Source organism: Bubalus bubalis, chromosome 3 (genome assembly GCF_019923935.1).
Source record: "Bubalus bubalis isolate 160015118507 breed Murrah chromosome 3, NDDB_SH_1, whole genome shotgun sequence".
NCBI classification, from domain to species: domain Eukaryota; kingdom Metazoa; phylum Chordata; class Mammalia; order Artiodactyla; family Bovidae; genus Bubalus; species Bubalus bubalis.
The window spans coordinates 30,198,405-30,213,689 of NC_059159.1; the positions used below are offsets into that span (position 1 = coordinate 30,198,405).

At 48.8% G+C, this 15,285-nt stretch overlaps 1 protein-coding gene across 3 annotated transcripts in view; it reads left to right on the forward strand.

Annotated features, from left to right (window-relative positions):
- The window catches only part of CDRT4 (CMT1A duplicated region transcript 4), a 28,645-nt gene extending 14,818 nt beyond the window's left edge, over nucleotides 1-13,827 (forward strand). For 2 of the 3 annotated variants that reach the window (XM_025280520.2, XM_044939239.1), the window contains exons 3-4: nucleotides 5,975-6,049; nucleotides 7,991-13,827. In XM_025280520.2, the coding sequence (XP_025136305.2) occupies nucleotides 5,975-6,049; nucleotides 7,991-8,445 (530 nt within the window). In that variant the 3' untranslated portion in view covers nucleotides 8,446-13,827. The remainder of the gene's footprint in view (nucleotides 1-5,974; nucleotides 6,050-7,990) is intronic. The other variant, XM_044939240.1, reaches the window with a different exon arrangement.
- Nucleotides 13,828-15,285: the final 1,458 nt, after the last annotated feature.

Consider the following 15,285-nt stretch of genomic DNA (forward strand, 5'->3'; position numbering starts at 1 on the left):
GGCATGCAGGGGACGGAGCGCGTGCTGGACCAGACAGGAAAGGAAACGCGGCTTCCGAGGAAAAGCGGGGTTGGAATTCAGTCTGTTTGGGCCCTGTGGTTTTCTGTGTGAGACAGGGTTTCAGTGAAGCCTGAAGCCTGGACTTGCTGGCTTCAAGCCAGGGTCTTGGGCTCATTTCTGGGCAGGGCTTCCCAGGTGCCACTAGTGGCATATCCTCCTCCCTCACTCTGCTGCTTTGCAGGAGACGTAAGAGATGCAAGTTCGATTCCTGGGTCAGGAAGATCCCCTGGGGAAGGGCATGGCAACCCACTCCAGTATTCTTGCCTGGAGAATCCCGTGGACAGGGAGCCTGGTGGACTACGGTCTATGGGGTTGCAAAAAGTCGAACACGACTGAAGCGATTTGGCACGCATGCATGTATATGTGTATGTATATGTATATGCTGTGTAGTTGATCAGTCATATATGACTCTTTGAGACCCTAGGGACTGTAACTCATCAGGCTCCTCTGTCCATGGAATTTCCCAGGCAAGAATACTGGGGTGGGTTTCCAGTTCCTTCTCCAAGGGATCTTCCTGACCCAGGGATCGAACCCCTCTCTCCTGCATTGGCAGGCAGATTCTTTACCACTGTGCAACCAGGGAAGCCCATAGGTTATGTGTATGTTGGGATAACTGACCTCTGAAGAAGGTGGCCACATTAGCTCTTTGCTTCCAGGCAGAGTCTCAAATGCAGTCACCATTTTTCTTTAAAAAAAAAACAAGATAGGGATTTTAATATGATTAAGTGAAGTTGCTCAGTTGTGTCCTGCTCCTCATGACCCCATGGACTGTAGCCTATCAGGCTCCTCCATCCATGGGATTTTCCAGACAACTGGAGTGGGTTGCCATTTCCTTCTCCAGGAGACCTTCCCAACCCAGGAATCGAACCAGGGCCTCCTGCATTGCAGGCAGATTCTTTACCAACTGAGCTATGAGGGAAGCCTCCTCATATTTTAACCTTTTAATATGATTAAAGTGAAGTTAAAAAAAAATCAGGTAAAACATGGCCTTATAAAAATCTTCCAATTATGAAAAATATACAGGTAAACAGGCAAAAAAATCAAATTAATATTGTATAAGGATATATAAAATTTTGCTCATCATTATTATCTAAAATATTAACTTTTGAAAAAGAAAGCATTATTTCTAGGATTTGCTTGATATTTATTATTTTTTTCTTAAAGATATGTTAAATGTAAGTAATATATGCCAGGTTGAAAATTCACAGTGTTCATTAAGGATGAAATGAAATTTGATTTCTCTCTTTCACTCTCTGGTCTCCTGGTCCCTGACTTGAAGGGTAATCAATGTTAGCTGTTAGCAAGTCACCATCTTTAAAGCAAACCCTGGGTTCCTGGTGCTTTGAGCACTGTAGAATCGGGTGGTGGGGCCCACTGATTGCGGCCACCCTGGAGATGCCAGTCTGTCCTCCCATTGTTCCAGTGGAGCAGGGCTTCCTCTCTCTGATTGATTACACTCTGCAAAGCCACATGTTTTCATGGTCCCTTTACTCCTGAGCCAGCTGTCAGGCAGAGAGAAGGTCCCTGGGCATACACTGCTTCGTGCCTTTCATGTCTGATTTCCTGAGTACGAAGGCAGGGCTGGTTCCTGCTGCCTGTCTTTTCATCTTTCCTAGCCGTCTTGCCTGTCGGTGTACCCGGCTACCGAAAACATCCACGGAAGGAAAAGGTTGAACAGTGTTCCTCTGATTGTGCCTGTTTGGCTCATTTTGGAAATTTTATTTAAAAATTTGAACCTTGATCTCTAGACAGTATGGCCACGGGTGCTGTTTGCTGAATGAGTCTTCATATTACATTTAAATTGGGAATTTTACTATTTATCATGGAACAGTCCTCAGATAAATATGAAATTTAGATTTGTAGTTTTACCCAAGGCTCAGTTCTGCTTCCTGCAGCACATCTGTCAAATGTTTATTCTGCCAATTCAGCATCATGGTTCATAGGCAGAAACCCTGCAGCCTGTGTGAGCTGCACCCAGAGAGGAAGGTGGGCCCGAGTAGAGACGCACTTCACTCAGGACTTGAACTCCTCAGGACTCACTGCCACCCGCCAGTCCATCAGGACTCAGCACAACCATCTTCTCTTCTTGAACCTGTTTCGTGCTTTCCCATCCTGACCTGGGTTTAGTTGGGAAGCTTGTGGTCTGGCTCCTCAATGGGCCGGGTGTTCCTTGAACCGAAGCTCCAGGCCTTGTGCATGGTGACAGTGGACCCCCCCCCCCACCCCCATCTGCAGAGTGGCTGAGGGGACTGCTTCTGGTCTCTGCAGGAACTTCTCTTCTTTTATTTTTGATGACTCGGATGACGTGGGCCGGTTGTGTTTGATGTGTTATGGGCATGGGAGACAAACATGCTTTGTGGACCCTTGGCACTGCGAAGGATAGACCCCTTCCCCCTCACCTCCTGAAAGCAAGAGATGAACATGGAGAATCCACTGTGGGTTCTCGGGGAGGGTGGGACCCACACCTCTTAGAAGTGCTGTGTTTGGGGCTCAGGATGGATTTGGTGAACACCTGCACCTGTGCATGAATGGCTGTGCGTGGCAGTGGGCAGTTCAACTCTGCTTCCACTTCTGGTGTCCCTCAAAGTCCACGTGTAATCATTAGAGAACATGGATGTGCAGAAGTGTCTTCAAGAAGCAGCGTGCCCCCCTTCTCCCTCCTGCCACTGTGATGAGTCAGTGATGCCAGGCCTGTGTCAGAAGATGGGCACTTCGATGAGACTCTTGCCTCCTGCCCCAGGGTGGTGCCCACCCCCCTCATCCCCTGCCCTGGAAAGAGGCATGGTCTCGATCAGGACCAGCTGACAGCTACCAAAGCTGCCCATCGTGTACAAATAGGCTTTTTAGCAGAGCTCAGTGATGGGCTTGTTTCTCCTCTCTTGGAGTAGGCGTGTGTTTGAGGTTGAGAAGGTGGCCAGCAAGTTGTCTCATAGGGAGTGGGGAGGGGAGGCCAGTTTTCCCCTCCCCACCCCTGTCCCCTCTGTCTTAGCTCTGGAATTCTCAGGGCTTCCCAGTATCATATCAGGATCTCCTGGATGCCCCCTGGAGCCTGTCAGCTCCATAGTGTTGGGTGGGGGATGGGGCAGCATGAAGAGGTGGAGGGAGTCTTGGTAAGTGGGCGGTTGGCTCATGGTAAGTCTGTTGGGGGGCCCAGAGCTTCCCTAGGTCTGAAGTGCGGGGCGTCAGAGAGTGTTCCCAGCCTATAAGATGAGGGTCCGCTCAGGATGAAGGTCAGCATGGGAACACCACGTGGTACCAGGCTGGTTCAGGTCTTAGAGATAAGACTCCCAGGACACTTCTGTCCTAAGTGGAAGCTTCCTCTTCAGCCCAAAATAAATGCAGAGTAACCAGAAGGCAGACAAGGAAACGGGCAGGCCAGGGAGGAGACCGGAGGTTGAGAAGGGTAAGTGCAGAGGTGGAAAGAAACTCTGCACCAGCTTCCTGCTGGGGAAAATAAGGTTCTCCATCTGTGGGGGGTGGGGTGGGGGTGGGGGGCCGAGGGGGATCAGACAAACTCCTCAGATGGCTCAGGGAGAAGAGGGAGATGAGATGCAAGCAAGACAAGATGCCTGCAGGCTGAAGCAGAGCAGGGGGCAGGCCAAGCAGAAGGAAGGAAGCGGGTCTACTTTCCAGGGAGCACTGAGCCCTCCATTTGGCTTGGCCTTTCCCAGGTGGTGCTAGTGGTAAAGAACCCACCTGCCAATGCAGGAGACATAGAGATGTGGGTTCGATCCCTGGGTCAGGAAGATCCCCTGGAGGAGGGCATGGCAACCACTCCAGTATTCTTGCCTGGAGAAACCCTGTTCTTGCCTGGGAAATCCCATGCACACAGGAGCCTGGCAGGCTACAGTCCTTAGGGTCACAAAGAGTCGGACATGACTGAGTGACTAACACTTTCACTTTTTTCACTTTTTCTTTTGCATTCTGTGGGGCACAGCTTGGGAAACACTGGATTAAGACACTGTCCTGCCCATCAGGGGTGTGTATACATCACCATTTTCACAGTGTCTGTGGGGCAAACAATCTGAGTGTTCGGGGTGGATTTGTACCCACTGATTCATCAGTCTTGCCTGGAACCCACAAAATCCTTTTGCAGGATGGTTTCCTGAAATAAGAATGCAACTGGTGGTCATGGACAGAGTGTGAACCAGTTCTGCATGAAAGCACCATCCTTAGCCCCCACTTTGAGACACTGGTTCTTTACTCTTCCTAATCCCAGTATTAGCAGGTGGTGGTGGGAATGCTCCAGAGCCCTTAATTTATATATTTTTTTAAGATTTTTATTTTGATGTGGAATTTTTAAAAAGTCTTTATTGAATTTGCTGCAGTATTGCTTCTGTTTTATTTTTCTATTTTTTATTTTTTTTGGCTGTGAGGCATGTCATAATAAAGCTCTGACCTTGGACATGATTTACTTTATAACTACAGTAGGGTTGATGGTGGCCCTGTCAAGAGCTCCCTTCCCCTGCCTTCCCTCAATGGGGAGGGAAAAGGGGCAGACAGTCTTGGAATTGCTCACCTGAGGGGCGTTTCCTACCTGCACAAGCCAAGCCTCGTGTATGTTGCAGCTGAAAGATTTAGAATTGTCATTCATCCTCTAACAGGACCACTAAGAGTAGGTCCTCACACTGGCAGCGGCACCTGGGCATGACTTAGACATGCACATTCTCAGGCCCCCAGAGCAGGTGGCAGATCCTGCATCCCTGGTGCGGGACCCTGTTGCTGTGTTTTCCCAGCCCCACCCGCCAGGGTTCCCATGGAGTGGCACTGCCCTGGACCCATGGTTCTCAAAGCAGGGTCTCCTGGACACAGCTCCAGATTCACCCTCAAGCTTGTTCAGAGCCACTCAAATTCTTAGTCCCTGGGTGTTGACAGGAGGCAGTGGGCATGTTCCCTGGGCCTTCCCAATGCTCAAGGAATGAATCTATAAAGTCATCCATTCCCCGATGTGCATTTCTGGGGCTTGGAAGTAGAAAGGAGCTGAAAAGGTTGCTGCTGCTGCTGCTGCTAAGTCACTTCAGTCGTGTCCGACTCTGTGCGACCCCATAGATGGCAGCCCACCAGGCTCCCCCGTCCCTGGGATTCTCCAGGCAAGAACACTGTCGCCATTTCCTTCTCCAATGCATGAAAGTGAAAAGTGAAAGTGAAGTCGCTCAGTCGTGTCCGACCCTCAGCTACCCCATGGACTGCAGCCTTCCAGGCTCCTCTGTCCGTGGGATTTTCCAGGCAGGAGTACTGGAGTGGGGTGCCATTGCCTTCTCCGGAAAAGGTTGCTAAGTGGTTAATAATAAAACCTCACCAATCTTCCTTGCTGAAGATTTGAGTTGTGGCTCTGGATCTGGGCCCAGGGATGTTTTAACAACCCTCCAGGCGATGGACCCTCAGGTTCGAGAGTCCCTAGACTGCAATTACCATCGGATTTCCACATACACATGGTCATGTTGGGCAGGAAGGCAGCCTTATTGCAGCCTCTGCCTGCGGGCCTGAGGTTGACTCCAGGCAGCTGCCCATCTCTGCTGCCCCTTCTCCTGATAGCAGGCCAAGGGTGCTGCCGGGGAGAGGTATTCCGCCCAACAGCAGTAACGTGCTCACTTGGGCTCTGGTGGAGAAGAAGACGTGGTTTTGAAGTGGGGGCGTTTCTTTCTTCACCTTTTCCCTAGTCCAGCCTTGATGCAGCCCCCAAGCCAGCCCCGCACTGGGTCCTCAAAAGCTGGCAGTCAGAAGGTGGAGGCCTGGAGCTGGCCTGCCCTTCCAGCATGCCCTGGGCTCAGCCCCTCTCTCCGGCTCCCGGAGGCTCCTCCTTGTCTCTGAGACGACAGAGGCCCTTGAGCTCAGGCTCCCAGGGAGGCTGCTCGTCGCTTTCTTTCAGGACTCTCTGTTGGGAGTCCAGGCTTACAAATGTTTTTCTCCAAAGGTATCCAGGCCTTTGCTGTGAAGAATTTGGTAAACATGGAGAGGCTTGATGCAAGAAAGATGAAGATGGAAGAAGGTAAAGCTCAGGTCTTCGCAGCGGGCGGGGTTGGCCGAGGTTGGGGGGTGGTGGGGACGGGGGAGACACTGAGGTGGCCACTCTTGTCACACTGGTGCGAGGATGTGGTGGGTTGGAGAGACAGAAGGGGCAGGTCTCTGGGTAGTTTCATCTCTGTCCTGTACAGTGGTTGCCCTAACCTGCAGGACCCTGGAGTTTTGTGTCTGCTTTGGGCAGGCAAGGACGGGTGGTCACATCTGTGCCTGGAAGCTTGGATGCTCTTCTTCTAGATCGAGGTGACATCATGCATCCTGTCTCCCCCCAGGCACAGTGACACCCTTGCCAGGACCTGGAACCTTCCATGATGCTCTTCCTCATGGCCCTGTCTCTGAGGAGCTCTCGTTTCCCCACAAGGGAGCCTGAGAATCACTTTAGAATCTGCCTCTTCTCTTGAGTTATAGTGCTTTTCACTGAATTCAGGCTGGAGATGGCAAGATGAACCTTTTAAGTCCCCTGCCTCTCCAACTCATATCAAAATGACCAAAGGACTATAAAATTAGGGCAAGTAGGCAACACCTGAGGAAACACTGGAGGAGAAGCTGCGGGAGGGACATTTGGAGGCCTTTCTTCTGGACCAAGTGAAGCTGCAAAGGAAAGAAAGAAGATCTGACCTGGAAGGACTTGGTATTCACAGAGGGATGGGCTGCTTGGCAAACTAATGAGTGGATTTTCCAGTAAAGCTCCCCCCACTCCAGACACCCAAAACTTCTGGCCAGCAGCCAAAGTGAAAAGCTTATGTATGTGTGAGCCTGTGAGACTCGAGTTCAAACACACCATGTGCTAGCTGTGCAGGATGGACAGCCGTGGGCTTGTCCTCTCTTAAAGGGAGATGACGCCCATCATCAGGTGTAACAAGGATTGAATGAAAAAGGCAGTGAGACTCAGCCAAGATGTTCATAGTTGCTGTTCACTGATTACTCTATGCCAGGTACTGTGTTAAATAAAATCTTTACATATATTGCTTCTTTTAATCCACAAGAAAGCTCTTTGGGGTTGGTCTTTTTCTAATCACTGCTTTGCACACAAAGCCGATGAAGTTAAGGAGGGTCAGAGACTTGCTTGAGATTCACAGATAAGAAGACGGGGTGGAGAATGAATTTGAACTCAGATAGTCCAAGTGCATGGAGAAGGCAACGGCACCCCACTCCAGTACTCTTGCCTGGAAAATCCCATGGACAGAGGAGCCTGGTGGGCTGCAGTCCATGGGGTCGCAAAGAGTAGGATACGACTGAACGACTTCACTTTCACTTTTCACTTTCCTGCACTGGAGAAGGAAATGGCAACCCACTCCAGTGTTCTTGCCTGGAGAATCCCAGGGACCGGGGAGCCTGGTAGGCTGCCCTCTATGGGGTCGCAGAGTCGGACATGACTGAAGCGACTTAGCAGCAGTAGCAGCAGCAGTCCAAGTGCAAAGCCCATGCTTTCAACTCCTGAGCTACACTGTTACAAGTCCTTGACTTATATTACTTTATTTCATCCTTCCTATAGCCTTATGGTAACCATTTTTACTGGTGAAATGACACAGCTTTATAGGTTAAACAATTTGATGTATGCAAAAATTTGAAACCAAGCCTATTGGACTCCAAGGTCCCACTCTTGTTTTCCTTAATTAATATACTCCGTGGAGTGTCATTCTGTCTCCCAACTTTACAGATTTTCCAGTAAAGTTCCCCCCACCTCAGACACCCAAAACTTCTGACCAGCAGCTAGAGTGAGAAGTTTATGGATGTGTGAGCCCATTAGATTTGAGTTCAAGCGCACCATTTTATTCCCACTGAATACAGGGGGTGGAAGGGCTATCATGCCTGATGGGGAGAAATCCAAACTCTGATTCCTTTGACCCCTAAAGAATGGAACCATTGCCGTGAGTGCCTCTAAATTGCCTGTGTTTCTTTTTGCCAGTAGAACTCACTGAGAACATCGGGCTCCCAGTGAATCTGCTTGAGAAACACGACCCGTGGCCGGCCTATGTCACATACACCTCCCCGATGGTGAAGAGACTCATGGAGAAGAGCAAGGCCAGAGAGCTGGAGTGCTTGCAAACGGTGGAGGAGAGTCGGCGGGTGGGCAAGCAGAGCAAGCCAGCCAGCCTCATCCAGCTAAAGAGGAGGAAGTCCTCCAAGTCCTCGGGCACTGCCACCTTCAAGGACCTGAGGTCCGAAACCATGCTGTCTGTGTGGGGCCCCCTCACCATGTCGGCCATGGGGCCCTCGGGGGTCCCAGAGCCCCTCCACCTGCACTTGGACTCCAGGGCAAGTCCCACCGCCAGCTACAACAAGATCATCTTTGCCCGGGCACCCACCATGAGGACGCTCCCTTACACGGCCGGGCGGCCTTCGGAAATGTTTTGCCTCTAGCCAGAGTCCCCGCAGCCGACCCCCGAGCTTGTATGGCAATTAAGCGCCGTTTGCCACACATTGTGTGGCAGCCCTTGCATTGGAACTCGCCCCTGCTGGTGCAGAGTTTGGCTGAGATCAACCCCACGGGATGGGGGCCATGGGTGGGCGGGTGCGCTCCCTCTGGCAGTGCAATTAAGTAGGCCTGGGAATACCAGGCTCCAGTTCCTGGTGTAGATGCTTAGGACCCAGCTGGGGATGAATCAGTTCTGGTCCAGGCAGCAGACAGAAACCACACCAGAGATTCTTTCTATTAATAGAAAGAATCCCTAAGCAGGCCACTGAAAAGGCAAGAAGAGGGTTCAGAGGCCGTGGATGGAGAGGCACCTGCAGGAAGCAGCCTGGGGCATGCACCCAGGGAAGATGCAAATATATTAAGTTAGACGCTTGGTGACGGGCAGGTGGGCTGATCTCTGATTCCTGAGGTGGGCTAACGAATGCTTCTCAGCAGATGCTGGTGTCCTGAGCTCGGAGGACAGCCCTGTGGGGTGGCACCCCCACCTCTTTGCTCATGGACGCCCCAAGCTTGGTTCCGAGAGTGTTGGGGAAACCCAAGAGGGCAGATGTTTTTGGAAGGAGTTGACACTGCCCAAGTGAATGAGTATTGCTGAGGAGAGGAAGCCAGCAGGAACCAAATCTGGAGCAAGTCTCTTCTTCCTCCTCCAGCCTTGACACTCCCTCTGGCTCTCCTGATAGGCGGAGCCTAACCGGGAGGGAAATAGAAATGTGGTTTGCAGCAACTCAAACCCTGCACCTTGAAGCAGAGTGTGAAAGGATGGACTTAGAGCCAGGGAGTTAAGCTTGAGTCCCTGTCCAGTGGGTTCCAAGAGATCCCACCTTGCCGTCCCACTTGGTTCCTGAACCTGTATTGGGAGGTTTCTTCCTTGGAAGCGCTTACAAAGTGGCCATGGGGGTCCAAGTGTCTGCTGCTGAGAGATGGGGGATTCTGCCCCCTGGACTTCTCTGAGGCTTGTGGAGCAGAGCTGGCGGGGAGACAGCTCCAGCTGGCCCCCAGCTGTGCTTTGTCAGACAGCTGGAATCGGTCCACCCATGCTTGGGCTATTCCCAGCTGGCCCCAGAGCAAACTATGCTGTCCTCAGTCTGGAGGCAGACACACTATGTGTTTAGTCACAGAGGGGACCCCATGTGACAGGCAGACCACCCAGTCTCAGCTTTGGGGCTCCTCCACTGAGCATGGCTTCACTGATTGCATCTCTCTTCTTTGCCTCACTCAAGTGTCTGTGCTTGTGTTATTGAAACGGTTAATACTCACCTAGCTTCTCACAGAGACACAGCAGATGCAATGAGTTAGTTGTTGGAAAAGGTGGAAGCTGCCCTGCGAATGTGCCCTCTCCACCCAGGAGCCCTGCAGAAACACTTGGCTGCACTCTGGCTGCCGTGAGCTGTGTAGAGAGCTGCACAAGTTAGGAGCTCCAGATCCATTCCTGGGTCCACAGCTCTTGGCCAGAATGAATTCTTACAAAAATAATGTGATTTACAGTGAATCCGAATGACCGTCTTTTGGGTCCACAGAACATTTACAGACATGGAGGCAAGTGATGAATTCCCAATGAAAAATTTTCTTTTCTCTATCCCTTTATGGGAGTTCATAGCTGGAGTATACTTGGGAAGTGATGGATTATAGATTTTCATTGTGTCAGTGTTTGCAGGGGTTTGGGCTGATTTCTTTCCATTCCTTTGAAGGCAGAGTTGTTACATAATGTTTTGTTTTGGTTTTGGTGGCCGTTGCTTTTTAAATTTCTAGGTGTTTCACAGTTTTTACAAATATATACTCTCTAAATTAATGGTTGTTTTATAGATAACATTGCTTAGATTAATTTAATTCTCAGTCTGTTATAACATACAAGCAGGAGCTAAGCACCTTATGCTGTGATGAGAATGGCTTGTGTCTGTGGCTGCAGTCCAGACGTGTTGCCTTCTGGGGCTGTTTTAAGAAAGAAAAACTATTAATTGCTTTGAAAGGGAGGAGTCTGTTCAAGGCCAAACTGGGTTCATGGGTCCAGCCACTTCAAGGACTTGACCATGTTGGCTTGAGGACTGAGGGGGCTACCTGGAAGGGGTTCTCCTGGGGAGGCAGCTGATGGACAGAGTAGCTGGACCAGTGAAAAGCCTCCGTCACTGAAGGAAGGAGGGTGACCCTGAAGTATCGAAGTGGCGGTTGCTTAAATTTGTCTCCAGGCCCAGATGCCTGACTGCATGGAGGTGGGGGCCCTGGAGCTGAACTTGTGCTAAACTCGTGGAGGACTCTTGCTAAAATCCTGGGAGGCCCTGAAATAATGACAAAAAGTGGGGGAGAGACTTCTTGATGTCACAAGGCACCCACGTGCAGGTCCCCGCCCTGGGCGTGGACACGAAGCTGTGGGTCTGTAGAGCCCAGTGGATGCTTGGCAGGACTGGACTGGCTTTGTTCATGAAGCTGGGACACTTCCCCATGCTCCCAGGGCCTGCAAGCAGCCTTCCAGCCGCCTGGAGTCGGCCCAGCGGGCGGGGCTTGGAGTGGAATGTGGATTCTTCCAAGTGCAACCTCAGCCGCCTTCTGAGTAGAGGGCCTGGGGGAGCTCAGGTTCCCTTGGATGTGCTGGACTCAGTGCTGGGAGTCCACAGCCCGTAGCTCCCGCCTCTTTATCTCCACAGCATCTGGAAAGTTCTGTTTGGCAGGGGAGCTGTTTTGTCTCCCCACTCTGGTTGGTGTGTGAAACACCAGAGTGTATCTTTTGTTAGCCCTTCTGTGCTGCTCAGTAACTAAGGACCCCTCTGCCTCTGACACGTTGAGTAGCTGTTTTTGAGCAAATTCTCTGGCTCCTGTGCACGATATGGTTTTTGTCTGTTTGCAGATTCCACAGTTGGTGTTTAAACAGTTGACGTTTACCTTCAGCTGAGCCTGTGGTCCTTGCCATTCAGGGGTTGGGAGGGGTCGGGTGGGGAAGGTGGGCTGTAAGGACAGACGATCTGGCAGTTCCTGGAGCTGGTGTGTGCCAGCCAGATGTTTGGGGGTGGCCCAGGGATCCTCCAATTGGAAAGGGAGGCCAGGGCGGGGCCTAAGGCCAGGGGCTTCGTGGAGCCATGGACTTAACTGACAGCGCGTGTGATTACAAATCCTTCTGGTCCATTAGGGGGCCTGAGGGCCTTGTGTGGGAGGCATAAATGTCTCACAGTCCCCCTAGTCTTTTTTTTCAGGACAGAGATAAAATAATGGGTCCCCTGAGGTAGGGGTTTGGACCCCTGGGCTTTGGTGGGGGCCCTGGGAGGGAGAGGGGACACAGCCCAGAAATCCCAACCAAGGGCCAGCCCCACGTCCCTGGAGACAGAAAGCCAGCAGCAGGAACCCCAGCCCTGCAGCCTCACTCCGCATGTCCACAGAAGTGGTAGAAAAGATTGTAAAGTGCTTTGTGGGATGTGGGTGCGCCCATGTGCCTGTCCTGCCCCTGCGGCTCTCTCCAGCTCTGTCTGAGTCAGTCACTCCTAGAAGCTTCTTGGAATCCCCACCCTTCTGGAGTGACGGGCATGTGTGCAAAACCCACACCTTATCAGTGATGAGACTGAATGAGAGCTGGAGGGGCAGTAAACAAGGGCCTGGGATTTACCAGGATCTGGTGCTTGAGAGCAATGTTACTGATTCTTAAGTATAATGGCATTTTCTTGATACAGTTATGTATAAGTGTACTCCTAACCTTGAAAAGGGATGGTTAATAGATATTCTTATGAGTAGGAGAATCTAAGAGTGTTCATATAACTCATAGGTGCTTAAACTTGTCTTGGCAAAGAGTTTTTCCTTCTTCAGATTAAAACAGTAGTTGAGTTAACGAACTGGTGTTATCTGTTGAACACAGGTGGCCCTTCTTAGTCTCTTACAAAGAGGAAATAAACTCAAAGTGACTCTAAAAAGATAGATATGAGGAGCTTCCTGTTGCTTTTGCTTACTTTAGGTTACCAACCCAGTGAGAAGTAAAAAATCGGTAGAACTTAATAGTATTTGGTCTGTAGGCTGCCCTGCTCCCCTGTGTGTGCTCTGTGCTCAGTGTTGTCTGACTGTGCGACCCCGTGGTCTGCAGCCTGCCAGACTGCTCTGTCCATGGAGGTTTCCAGGCAAGAATACTGGAGTGGGTTGCCATTTTCTACTTTCCAGGCAGGAGGCCCAACAAAACAGACAAAATCCTTGCCCACAGAGATCTTATGTTCTGATAACAAACTCTTCCTTAGTTTACAACTGTGCTCCTTTCATGGATGACTTGAATTATGAGTGGGATTTGGCCTGTGTGATGTTTTCTACACTTTACTTAGAAGCTGTGATTCGAGCTTTACTATTTTTAACAAGAGAGAAGGAAGAGGAGGTTTTCTATAACTGCACAAAACCTGGAATATGAAAAGAGGAAGTAGGAAGGGGGAAATAGTGTTGTACCTAAGATTAAAATGTGAGCCAAAGATGAAAAAAAAGAGATTCCTACATTAGGCATGTGGGAAGCTGGGGAAAACACCATTTACTGTCCAGTCTCAGATAGAGGAGTTCTTGGACAGGAGAATGGGAGAAAAGATGGAATAGTGGGAGAAGGGTAAACAGGGCTTTTAACAAGTCTGGTTTAAGTAACTTGGGATGTTCCTATAAAATATATGTTATTTGTGTTTGGAAAAGACCCTTTTCTTTTTCTTTTGTGAACATAGTTGAAAGATTAGTGGTTGGCCAGTAGTGTCTGAAATACTGTCCCTGATTTGTGACTGCTGATCTGTCTCTGGTTAGTTGACAGTTCTGTTGAGGTTAGCTGATGGAGTCAATCCATCTCTTAGTTTATTGTCCTCAAATTGCCCTGTATATCGAACTGCATCCCTTAATTCCATAGCTGTTTATGTATTACTTGAAGTTGTGCCTTTGTTTTCCTGCCTTATAAGTTTCTGCATGATGTCCTGTTGTGCTTAAGAGACAAAGCAGGTGCTTAGTTTTCTACTTTCTGTTTACAGCTTTTTTTAGTGACCATCCAGTTTGGTAAAGAAGTCTCTTCTTGAGTTTACACAATACATTGCACACTTTTAAAGATAAGCATGAGAGATCTTTGATGTTTGTTTTTGTTTTAATGCATAATTGTTTTTTGCTTTCATTTATGAGTCATTCCGTCAGAGTCTCATGTGATCTTGCTTGCTGCAGTGAATTGAGATAGATTTTTTAATGATTTTTTTATTTTAAAGGAAATCAACTTCTGTTTATTTCAGTGCTCCAATATGAAAATGAACACTAGTTCCATTCATGACCTAAGAGACTCCCTTTATAACACCCGAATAAGCCTTCAGAGTACTGGTTTCACTTTTAATGTATTTTTGTAACTGTATTTATCACTTTTATCAAAACTCTGATGTGCAGAACTTAAACTTTTGAATATATTAAATTTAAGACTGTAATTCAGACAAGGTTCATTAAGCTGTTCAACATCTGGACATCTTTGAGTGCCTATATTTTAGACTGAAAAATGAAGCAAAAATAACCTTAATTGATTTCTAAAATTATCTTTTATAAAGTGTTGGTGACTCTAGGTCCTAAATGTAAGGAAATTGAGTTTAGCTTCTTTCTATTCAACTGTTTTGGAGTGTTTTGAATCAGAATGTGAAAGTGAAATAGTAACTTTTAGCTTAAGACATAATAGATTTAGTTATACTTTCATTTTGTTTTTGTTTTATAAAATCTGACTCTAGTTTGTAAGGGAAGTAGAGGCTTCTAAGGATTAGTGATAGTTTAGGATGTTATTACTCGTAACATCTTGAGTCTTTTTCTCAGTGATAGGTTTGTATTTTAGTTCAGTTTATTTGCTGTTGGGCTTTTGATTTATGTTGCTCTTTCTGCCTCTGTCTCTGCTTACTTGCTTTTTTTTTAAGTACAGGGTGGCCACCAAATCTGGAAACAACAACAATAAAAAACCATACACAATAAATGGTTTATTGATGTTATAGAATATGTTAACATAATACCTATGTTTTCAGACTTTATGACCATCCTATAGAGTGGAATTCATGTAAGTAGGTCTTCTGTTTTTGTTTGGATATATATTAATTACATGGCTATTATGGAGTCAGGTATAAGGTATTGAATATAAAGGAGTAGAGATGCATAGTTAATGATAGAGAGCTGGCTAGAATAACATTGATCCTGGGATTTAAGGGGACTGAAAACTATCTAATAAGGTAAAAATAAGTGTGATGGTTAGTTGGTTTGTAATATTTGGCTAACAAAGTTTGGGAGATGCTGGATAAGCAGTAGCTTCAGGACTATATTTGAGAGATGGTCTCACGAAGAGTTGGACACGACTGAGTGACTTCACTTTCACTTTTCACTTTCATGCATTGGAGAAGGAAATGGCAACCCACTCCAGTGTTCTTGCCTGGAGAATCCCAGGGACGGGGAAGCCTGGTGGGCTGCTGCCTATGGGGTCACACAGAGTCGGACACGACTGAAGCGACTTGGCAGCAACAGCAGCAGCAGTGTCGCTGAGCCTCGACTGAAGCTCAGACAATCAGGAAATCTTCCCTCTTCCTTGCTCACTACCCCCTTCCCCAGCCCCAACTCTCACCAGGGACCCAAAGCCTCAGCCACCTGCTTTCCTTCTAAGCTGCTTCAGTCATGTCCGACTCTTTGCGACCCCATGGATTATGGCCCTCCAGGCTCCTCTGTCCATGGGATTCTCCAGGCAAGAATACTGGAGTGGGTTGCTATGCCCTCCTCCGGGGGTTCTTCCTGACCCAGAGAGTGAACCTGTGTCTTTTATGTCTCCTGCATTGGCAGGCGTGTTCTTTACCACT